The sequence below is a fragment of the Phacochoerus africanus genome, chromosome 7, assembly GCF_016906955.1.
Source record: "Phacochoerus africanus isolate WHEZ1 chromosome 7, ROS_Pafr_v1, whole genome shotgun sequence".
NCBI classification, from domain to species: domain Eukaryota; kingdom Metazoa; phylum Chordata; class Mammalia; order Artiodactyla; family Suidae; genus Phacochoerus; species Phacochoerus africanus.
The window spans coordinates 23,831,295-23,842,693 of record NC_062550.1 but is presented as its reverse complement, the minus strand read 5'-3'; the positions used below and the strand labels follow the sequence as shown (position 1 = coordinate 23,842,693).

Sequence of the window (11,399 nt, the reverse complement as noted above, 5' to 3'; positions counted from 1 at the left end):
TTTTTTGTCTTTTTAGGCCACACCTGCAGCATATGGAAGTTGCCAGGCTAGGGGTCAAATCGGAGCTGTAGTTGCTGGCCTATGCCTCAGCAGCTCCAGATCTCTGCTGTGTCTGAACAGTTCACAGAATTTCCAAGAAGCTATAATTGGGCTCTAATCAAATGTCATTTTAATATGAAATCTAAAGTTTTGGAATTTAACTGTAGGTCTTTATTCTGGCATAATGGTATTTTGATGAAGTTAATGATTAAAAATGAATGAACTATTTTTGAATCCTGAACCAAGAACTTATCTAACTTATTTAACAATGGACCAATTTGGAATCAGTTATAATTGACTGGAAGGTTGTATATAAGGGTGAAAAAATCAACCTTTGCAGGATTTTACAGGTCAATTCAGGATTTTGCAGATCAATTCCAAAACTGACTTCTGTAGTAATAGTTTTTACAGCGCAGTTCTGGACCGTATCTTTAACCTGATGTAAATGGGTGTGTTAGTACACATGGATCCTTATATATATCATATCTTGGAATTAAATCTACTCATACGCTTTCTTATTTTTGTACCTTTTTATTTCTAGAATTTGTTTGAAATCACAAAAGAGAAATGACGGACCATACAAGGCAGATAGAGTTTGTCCTTCTGGGACTGACGGACAATCCTCAGTTACAGATTGTAATTTTTTTATTTCTGCTTCTAAACTTCATGTTGAGCATGCTAGGAAACTTAAGCATCATTGCCTTCCCTCTACTGGATTCCCATCTTAAGATCCCTATGTATTTCTTCCTCTGTTAATTTCTCTTTCTCGGAAATTTCCTTCATAAGTGCTTTGCATTCCCAGATACCTAATCACCCTTGTAACCTGGGAAAAGACCATTTCTTATAATAGTTGTATATCTCAGTTGTATTTTTATATATTCATGGGGGCTACAGAGTTTTTCCTTCTTGCAGCAATGTCCTATGACCACAGTGTTGCCATCTGCAAACCTTTGCATTATACATCCATCACGAGCAGCAACATTTGTCAATCAGCTTGTACTCAGTTCTTGGGCACCTGGATTCTTGGTCATTTTCCCTCCACTGATTTTAAGTCTTAGCCCGAATTTCTGTGCTTCAAATGTTATTGATCATTTTGCTTGTGATATTTCTCCCATCCTGAAACTTTCTTGCTCAGACACAGGTTTCCTAGAAATGATTGCATTTTCTTAGCTGCGATGACCCTCACTGTCACATTGTTGTTGGTTCTTCTTTCTTACTCTTACATCATGAAGACAATTCTAAAATTCCCCTCAGCTCCACAAAAGAAAAAAGCCTTTTCCACCTGTTCTTCTCACATGATTGTTGTGTCCATCACTTATGGTAGTTGTATATTCATCTGCGTAAAACCATCAGCAGATGAAAGAATCACTTTAAGCAAAGGAGTAGCTGTGCTCAACACTTCAGTCGCCCCTTTGCTGAACCCATTCATTTATATTTTCAGGGTCTAGCAAGTAGAACAAACCTTTGGAGATGCATTTAGAAAGATATTTTCTGCTTCAGAGAAGCAGTACTGTTTACTGAAATAATTAACATGGAAACATAAAAGGGTGTCAAACAGAAAACTATTTTGACACTTTAAGAATTCATCTCTACTGTTTAATTATTTGGATCACTTTAACTTACCTGATCTTAGAAACTCATTCCGTTCTAAACATTCTGAATTTAATTTTTTGTTCTTCATAGAAAGTGAATTCTTTCTATGTTAGAAATATAAAATTGCAAAGTTAATATTCTCTAATAGCATGTTAAAACAAATGGTTTTGATTGTATTATGGACTATCAGTTCTAGAAGAGCTGTACCTCTCCTCTTAAGTAATTTAAATGAATGTACCATGTTTTGTTTAAAAGCCATATTGTTTGAGATTCTTAAATTGGATTTTGTCATGGTTAAACATGCTGAAGATGTTCCAAGAGATCCTACTCTTTAGAAGAGTGATGTAGAGAATTAATTTGTCAAGTGATTCTTTGAGATGTCAATTGTCAACGTAGAAAGCATAACATCCCTTGAAATGAGGCACACAGTTCATCTGTGTGATTTTATATTAGTATTTATGTTGGTTAGATTTTTCAAATTTCAGGAGATAATAAAACATGGTCTAATATGCAACTAGTTTATGTCTCATGCAGTCTTTTCTAAGAGCATATAAGAAAGTTAAAGTGAACATGGCAATGAACATATTTAATACATAGGAATATATGATGAATTTCATGATGTCATATAATTATTCATTTTTAATTCTATACAAGTTTCCCACACTAAATCAAATATAAATTTCTCAAAATTCAAATGACTTCCTTAAGGATAAAATTATGTTTCATTTCCTCCAAAACTGGGGTATGAATTTTTTTTTCACTCCAAGTGTCAGGGCTAAGAACACATAGATGTCACAACTCTGTAATTGTCCTAATGTATATGTCATACCAGTTGGTTTATACCACAATGGTGATTAAACTCTTTGCACAAGATTCCATATCTTCCATTTGTATTTGTTCTTGTCTATTTCTATAGGTACCACACATTTCTCTAATCAAATATCTTGAAAATATTTATCTGTTAATTATAATGACAATAGCAAAGAAAACATGAATGGATTAAATAAAATTGTTTTCCAGATTATTGATAGGTTCTGCTCTTCATAGTAAAGTATAAGATGGCAGGACTTTTAGAAAGATACTTGCAAGATTAAAAAGACTGTTTCTTAAACATCAAGATAATGATTGTTGTCGTCAGTCTGCCTGGAATAACTGGAGGGATAAATGTGTAGAGTAATGTCTGCATAAACCTCTCATAATTATTCCTTATCTCTACAGCCTCATTGAAAAAGAAGTAAAGCTTATTTCACTTGGTATGAAAATCTCTAGTTGCCTCCATGTTGCTGTACACGGCATTATTTTGTCCTTTTTTATGGCCGAGTAGCATTCTCTTATAAATATGTAGCATATCTTCTTAATCCATTCACCTGTTGATGGAAATGTAGATTGTTTCCGTGACTTGGCTGTTGTGACCAGTGCAGCAATGAACATAGGGGTGCATATATCTTTTCGAGTGACTGTTTTGTCTAGAAATATGTCCAAGGGTGGTATTGCTGGGTCATATGGTAGTTCTATAATTAATTTTCTGAGGAACCTCCATACTTTTTTCCATACTGGTTATACCAATTTACATTCCCACCAACAGTGAATGAGGGTTCTCTTTTCTCTACATGCTCCCCAGCATTTATGTGTTGACTTGTTAATGTTGGAAATTCTGACATTGTAGTTTTAATTTGCATTTCTCTAACAATGAGTGATGTTGAGCATTTTTTCATGTGCCTACTGACTAACCTTATGTCTTTGGAGAAATGTCTCTTAGGTCTTTGCCCATATTTCATTTGGGTTTGTTGGTTTTGAGTTGTATGAGTTTTTTGAATATTTTGGAGAGGCAAACTGGGACATTAGGAATGGAGAAGCAATGGGGTCCTACTGTACAGCACAGAGAACAATGTCCAATCTCTTGCGTTGGAAATGAAGGAAGATATTATGAAAAAAAATTTTTTAATGTACATATATGTATGACTGGGTCACTCTGCTGTACAACAGAAATTGAATAAACATTGTAAATCAACTATAATTTAATTTTAAAAGTGTTTCCAAAAAGGAAAAAGAAGTAAAGCAATGTGTTGTATACTCCACTTTCAGCTCTGATGCAGAGTCTGCCCCTAATGTCAGTAACACATCTCCCATCCAACATCCTCTTATAATATGACTTTGACACTCCTTCCAAGGAGAAGTAGAATTTAAATTCCTTCCTTTGAATTTGGACAGAAGCTGGTGACTACTCTAACCAGTAGAGTTGATACTGTGTCATACAAGGTTAGGTCATAAAAAAAATATGGCTCTTGTCAAATCCCTCTATTTTGGGAACTTACATTTGGAACCCAATCACCATGCTGTGAAGAAGGCCTAAGTGGCTCTGGAGGGAAACCACATGGAGAAGTGTGTGTTTGAAGACCGACCCTGAAACTGAGGCCTCACCCTGACAGCCAGGTTCATTGAGCTGCCAGACATGTGAGTGAAGGTGTCTTAAGAGGATTCCCGTTCTCAGTCTTCAGGTTTTTCCTATGAGGCCCCAGTCACCATAGAACAGAAGTAAAACCTGGTGTACACTCTGTATAAATTCCTGACAGCAGGATCTGTGAGCATAGGAAATGGTTGCTTTTTGCAATAAAGTATTGAAGGGATTTTTAGTGGTGATCTCCTGGCCTATAAGTGCTTACAATCGATGGAAATCATACCCAAAGTAATCCACAGCTAAAAGAAACCTGCAGTTGATTAAATGATCGATGTTAATAATTAATAGGAATGTAGCTTATATTTGTCAAAACTCACCCAATTGGATACTTAAGATTTTTATATTTCTCCATGTGTAAAGTTGGAAAACCCCTATATATCCTAGCTCCCCGACTTGCCTCCTTGGAGCAGTTTGTTTCTCAGGGCTATTTGAGATGTTGCCTCTGGGGCTATAGCCCTCATTTTGTCCTGAATAAAACTCAGCTCACAACTCTCATGTGCCTTTTTTTTAAGTCAACACTGTGATCCAGCTTATGTATTGTATTGATCAAATCCTCATTTTGTTGTGGGAATTTGGCCTCTGTCTGCTGGTGATGTGTTGAAATGCAGAAACAGAGTTTTTGGTAAAGGAGAAAAAAATAGCTTTATTGCTTTGCCAGGCAAAGGCGGGGGGGGGGGGTCCCAGCAGGCTAATGCCCTAAAGACTGTGCTCCCCATTAGAAAGAATTGCAAGGAGTTTTTTAGTAAAAAGGAGATAAACAGGTTTTCATATAGGAATCAGGGTTGGGACAAACATGCATTCTTCTTTCTTTGGGGAAATCTTAGTCATCAAAGCTGATGTCAGGAGATCTTGGTGTGGTCATGATGGCTGGCTTCTGGGTGTTGCCTAGAATAACAGTACTTGGGAAAAGGGCATATTGCTCAGAGAAGAGAGCAAACTAGGAAAGTCCCTGCAAAACATCACGTGCTATTAATCTTTAACCCACAGGCAACTGTGCTCAGGGTGCCTGATCTTTAGTTTATGGGTGATTGTATTTAGGGTGCAATTAAGTCAGGGAGAAGGACAAGGAAGGAGTCTAAGCTGTTTGGTTTTAAAGTATTCTTTTCTAAAAGAAGCATAAGGAATATAACTTTTCTCTTAGATGTATACAATGTCTATATTATTTTGTCTATTCCTTGAGAGGGAACCCGGATCCTGCCCCAAGGCTGTACTATTGCTTGATGGTTCCTCCGTTGTGTTTGCATCCTCTTCCTTCCCTGATCAGCAGCTGTCTCAACCTGCCCCTGGGATCTCAGGGAAGGTCGTGGTGGCTGAATGAGGCCCATTTCCTAAGAGCAAGTGATGGAGGACACAGAAAGGCTTTTACGCCCTGGAGCCCCTCCAGGCTGTGGTCAGTTTCAATTTCATATACTCATTTCCTTTTCTGCTTGTTCCGTTAATTACTAAGAGAAATATAGTAAAAGCTTACTACTCTGGGAGTTCCCACTATGGTACGTCTTAGGTGGAAAATGAAACAGGGCCTAAAAGAACAAAAACATCAGCATAACTCAGCTGAAGCCAGACTTGCGGATTCCTTCTTATTGAAAGGCCCTTGTAATGGCTTGAGTTTCCTAAAACAAAGATAGCCCCAAGGCTGTAGACTACAAGGCTCAACAAAATGACCCGTGTATTAAAAAAAAAAACAAAAAAACAACCAAGTACTCCCCTGTGGCTGTGGGGGCAGCACTGAGTCTTGCATGCTCAGAGCTCCAGACCACTCTGTTGGTAAATAAATAAACTCTGTTTGCAATCCTACTGCTCCAGCCTCTGCCTCCTTCTTCCTGGCTGATCTAACAGTGCAGTGGGTTAAATGATCTTGCATTGTCTCTGAGGCAGCTTGGGTTCCTCTCCAGCCTGGCAAGTGGGTTAAAGATCCAGTGTTGCTGCAGCTCTGGTGTAGGTTGTAGATCACAGCAATGGCTCAGATTTGATCCCTGGCTTGGGAACTTCCATATACCCTGGATGCGGCCAAAAAAGAAAGAAAACAAAACAAAACAAAAACTTGTTGCTCTGTTTCTACCTCTGGATGTTAAACCTTGAAGATTTTTACACAAACTTATACACACACACACAGACACCTTGTAAATATATATAAGAATTGTTTTGTCTTTATCTGAATTCCTGGCACAGAGCTCCTAAAACTCTTTGAATTTTCTGACTGATAGGGGTGTATTTTGTTACCCTGACTTTAAGCCAAAAAGGAGACTTAGGGTGGGGACCCTAGGTAGCTTCAGAATAGGGCTGGTCATTAGAAAGACCCAATGACTAGAGGACTGAAAGTTTCAGCCCTGTCCACTGATCTCTGGGGAGGGTGGGCAAGAGATGGTGATGATACTTAAATACTATAAAAGGGGGGAGTTTCCAGGTTGGTGAACACATTGAGTGCTGGGAGGGTTGAGCCAGGAGATGGCATGGATACTATGCCTCTCCATCCCCCCACACCTCGCTCTTCCACCTGGCTGTTCCAGAGACTTATCTTTTATAATAAACTAGTCGTAGTAAGTATAACAGTTACATAGTACTATAGGCAATATTTAGAAGGACAAACACCAAGATAATTTCCTTTCTGGAATTGACAGTTTCTATGTTTTTTCTAGTTTTTAAAATCTGTTTTTGAATTTTTCTGTATTAAATATTTTTATGGATATAATTTTAGATAAGATGGCTATCTTCCTATTGCACTGCATAAACCATGTGTGAACAAATAATAAGATTCTGATTGGTCACTGGAATCATTTTTTTTTTGAATTGTTTAGATTGCATTTATTACGATGATTTCATCTTTTTCTCTCTAAGGAAATTATCCTCATTGGTGCTTGTCCTAGGGCTTTTTTTGGGGGGGGGGAGAATAAATTACATTTTAAATTCAATAGAGAGTTTTGAATGAGGTCCTCCAAGGATGTTTTAACTCAGATGTTTTCTTCTCGCCTGTTGAAGGAAATAAACTCTTTGCCCAGAGAAAATGAGAACGTCTGCTTTTGCAGAGGCGTAAAGGCTTTTGAATTCCTCCTTGCTCTTTGGACTTTGTCTTCTTTCAGTTACCCAGAGTGCACAGAAGTATGTCTTAATTTTAAAGTAGGATCATATTTCTTATAAGTTTAGAGACCATATATATATATATATATATAAATATACAGTGACCACTGGTTTCTGGGGGCAGGGGACTAGGAGTGCACTTAGATAATCATACTGGTCCTTTTTTGTTAATCTGTGAAGCTCACTAAGGTCATCTGAGGTAGAGTTTTCTGGTGAAACCATGAAGAATGTCCAAGGTCAGTAATGGGATGTGTTCCAGCAAGCACATTCACACAGGTAATTTATACAGCATGTGTTTGTGATTATGTTTCCTTCTAGTAAAAAAAAAATGAATTACTAATTTCAGTATTTCTTTTTGATATTTTATTAAGAAATCCAGTTATTCCTGAGATTATTCATAGAGTTCATGAATCTTCCCTAATTGAAAATATGCACAGGGCTCATTTTATGTATCACGTTGATACAATCCCACGTACAGTGATTGATCCACACACAGGAAACGTTTTCCTAATCTTTCTCTCTCTTTCTTTGTCTGTCTCTGTCTCTCATTTATCTATTATGTGTACATGATACAGGTAAGTATTTGGGGAGTGGTCTTAATACTCCATTGAAAGATAAATTAAATAGAAAAGAATTGCATTCATAATGAGAGGTAAATTATATGCTTGGAAGATAAGATATTTTATTTTATTTATTTATTTATTTATTTTGTCTTTGTTGTTGTTGTTGTTGTTGTTGTTGCTATTTCTTGGGCCGCTCCCGCGGCATATGGAGGTTCCCAGGCTAGGGGTCCAATCGGAGCTGTAGCCACCGGCCTACACCAGAGCCACAGCAATGCGGGATCCGAGCCGCGTCTGCAACCTACACCACAGCTCATGGCAACGCCGGATCGTTAACCCACTGAGTGAGGGCAAGGACCGAACCCGCAACCTCATGGTTCCTAGTCGGATTCGTTAACCACTGCGCCACGACGGGAACTCCAAGATAAGATATTTTATTTTTGAGTGTGTAGATTAATATGTTTCCTAAAATAAAAACTATATAAATGGTTTGCCACTTCCTACTAGTATTTTTATTCTTTCTTTTTAAAATATAGGCCATACCAGAGAGTATTTGTATGCTGAGGATATGAATCTAGAAAAGTAGAAGAAATTGATGTGTGTGTGTGTGTCTGAGAGAGAGAGGAGGGGAAGAGAGAGGGTTTGGGGGGGTACAGAGAAGAGAGATAATGCTTCTTATACAGGTAAATGCCTTCTTGAGCTAATGAAAGATTGGCTTCAGGAGAAAAAAATGTATACTGTTAATTATTTGCGAAGTACAATTATATACATGTTACATGGTTTCTCTCATTTAAACCTGACCTTAACCCCATAATGCAGTATTCCTGGGGATCCAGTTTACAGCTTGGGAAACAGGGAGTACACAGAGATCAAATAACTTGCCCAAGATCACGAGGCTCATGGAGAGATAGGACTTGGTCCCAGACAAACTGTTCCAAGGTCCATATGCTTAACCGCTGGGTGTTACTGTGAGACCTCTGTTGTCTAAAAGGAGGGAAAGCAAAGTTGTGTTGATATACTTCAACTATTTATACCTTTCGACCCTTTAAAAAATTAAACTAAAATAATCATGCATGTAAGCCCTTTGCTGAGGAGAGTCATGGAAATAAAGGAATACCAGAGGAACTTAGCGAAATTCAGGAGAAAGGGCCATTGAATGACTTATTTTCTGGGAGAAATCTGACTTGAGGGCTCTGAAGAGATTATGCACCCAGACCATAATCCCCTCCTCAGTATATTTGCATTTTCTCAGGTAACACAACTTGAAGCAAAGGAATTTTAGGATTTAGCTTTTGAGTGCAAGTGTTGAAAAACACTCTGTGACCCATACAAGTATAGCTCAGAAGCAGCCAACTCCTGATCCAACAGGAGAAAGCTCAACCAAAATAGGAACTTAAAGTGAGTTGGAAACAGAGCTGTGAACTGGGAAATCCTAGAATATTGAAAACAATTTCAATAGCAGTAATCTTCAAGAGAAACTTCCCATCAGCTTAGCCTCCCCGTGGTAGATTTCAGTGGACTTGAGGGAATTCCCTCATCAAAACCTGATCATGACGTTACACAAGGAAGTGTGTGTGTGACTGGATTTGTTTGGTGTTGGTAGATGCTGTCTGATTCGGTCATATTTTGATGTTGCTTCTCAGATTGTGTTTCTGTGACTTTTATGTGAAGATTGGGCATGAAGCCAGTGATGAGAAACCATTCAGCCATAAGAACATTTATCATACTCGGTTTGACAGGTGACCCACAACTGGAGATTCTGGCCTTTATCTTTCTGTTGATCGCATATATGTTCAGTGTGATTGGGAATCTGACCATAATTTCTCTGGTCTTGGTGGATTCTCATTTAAAAACAGCTATGTATTTTTTCCTTCAAAATTTCTCTTTCTTAGAAATCTCATTCACAACAGCCTGTGTGCCCACCTATCTGCACATCATATCAAGTGGGGACAAAACCATCACCATCAGTGCCTGCTTCAGCCAAATCTTTTTTATTGTCCTCTTTGGAGCTACAGAATTTTTCCTCTTGGCAGTGATGTCCTATGATCGCTACGTGGCCATCTGCAAACCCCTGCATTACATGAGCATCATGAACAGCAGAGTGTGCAGGAATCTCATCCTCTGTTGTTGGGTATCTGGCTTATTGATTATCCTACCACCCTTTGGCCCGAGCCTCCGTCTGGAATTCTGTGACTCTGTTATTGACCATTTTTTCTGTGATGCTTCTCCAATCCTGAAGAATTCCTGTTCAGATACATGGTTCATAGAGCAGCTGATTGTATTCTCTGGCGTGTTGACTTTGATAGTGACCCTTGTGTGTGTCGTTCTGTCCTACATATACATCATCGGGACGGTCCTAAGATTTCCGTCTGCCCATCAAAGGAAGAAAGCCTTTCTCACCTGTTCTTCCCACATGATTGTGGTTTCCATGACCTATAGCAGCTGCATCTTTATGTATATTAAACCTTCAGCCAAGGATGAAGTGGCCATTAATAAGGGAGTATCTCTGCTCCCTACATCTGTTGCCCCTTTGTTGAACCCCTTCATTTATACCCTGAGAAATAAACAAGTAAGGCAGTCTTTCTATGACACCTTTAAAAGACTTGCCAATCTTTCAAAGAAATTTTGATTGAGATATATTTCGATCTTTTTTTTTTTGTCTTTTGTTGTTGTTGTTGCTATTTCTTGGGCCGCTCCCGCGGCATATGGAGGTTCCCAGGCTAGGGGTTGAATCGGAGCTGTAGCCACCGGCCTACGCCAGAGCCACAGCAATGCGGGATCCGAGCCGTGTCTGCAACGTACACCACAGCTCACGGCAACGCCGGATCGTTAACCCACTGAGCAAGGGCAGGGACCGAACCCGCAACCTCATGGTTCGTAGTCGGATTCGTTAACCACTGCGCCACGACGGGAACTCCTATTTCAATCTTCACATTGGGAATTCAAATTAAAACATAAATGTCAACCTATGGATGGAAACTGAGGCACTGGAGTTGTGTAATCCCCTAATGTTGAGGAGCAGTAGAGATTTGAGAAGCAAGTCAGAACCTTGATAGTCCTGGCATCGTGCAGGTGGACAGTTCTCCACTTTTCTGAAACTTATGTCACCTCGTTCCACATTTCAATGCATTCTTTTTAGTTTTCTCAAATACACATTAGTCATTAGTCTTCTGTATTGAATCTATTCTATGTTGTGCTTTCCCCTCTTTGTAACATGACCTCTTTCAAATCACTTTCCATTTTCAACAGGATAAAAAACATTGATTCTTAGGAAATATAAGTGCCTTACATCTTTAGATCTGCCTCATTAACCCTGCCTCATGATAAATACTTGGGTTTTCAAAAATTATAATAAATAATATTCCTTGCCTGTGCTAATCTGAATTTATTAAAACATATGCCCCCCCAATCATAACATAAATACAAACATAACCAAATAGTCTTTAAAGATAATTGACAGACTTCCTCTTCTGATCACAGGCATACCTTGTTTTGCTGTGCTTTGCTTTAATTGCACTTTGCAGATATGGCATTTTTAACAAATTGAAGGTTTGTAGCAAGCCTTCCTTGTCAAATGATGGTTAGCATTTCTTAGCAGTTAAGTATTTTTAAATTAGGATATGCACATTGATTTTTTTAGACATAGTGCTATTGAACACTTCATAGGATTTAGT

The 11,399-nt window shown here is 38.5% G+C and overlaps 1 protein-coding gene across 1 annotated transcript; it reads left to right on the top strand.

Moving 5' to 3' along the window:
* Positions 1–9,415: 9,415 nt before the first annotated feature.
* On the top strand, positions 9,416–10,354 carry LOC125130360 (olfactory receptor 6C2-like). The gene has a single exon (XM_047785731.1). The coding sequence runs from the start codon at positions 9,416–9,418 to the stop codon at positions 10,352–10,354; it is 939 nt and encodes a 312-aa protein (XP_047641687.1).
* Positions 10,355–11,399: the final 1,045 nt, after the last annotated feature.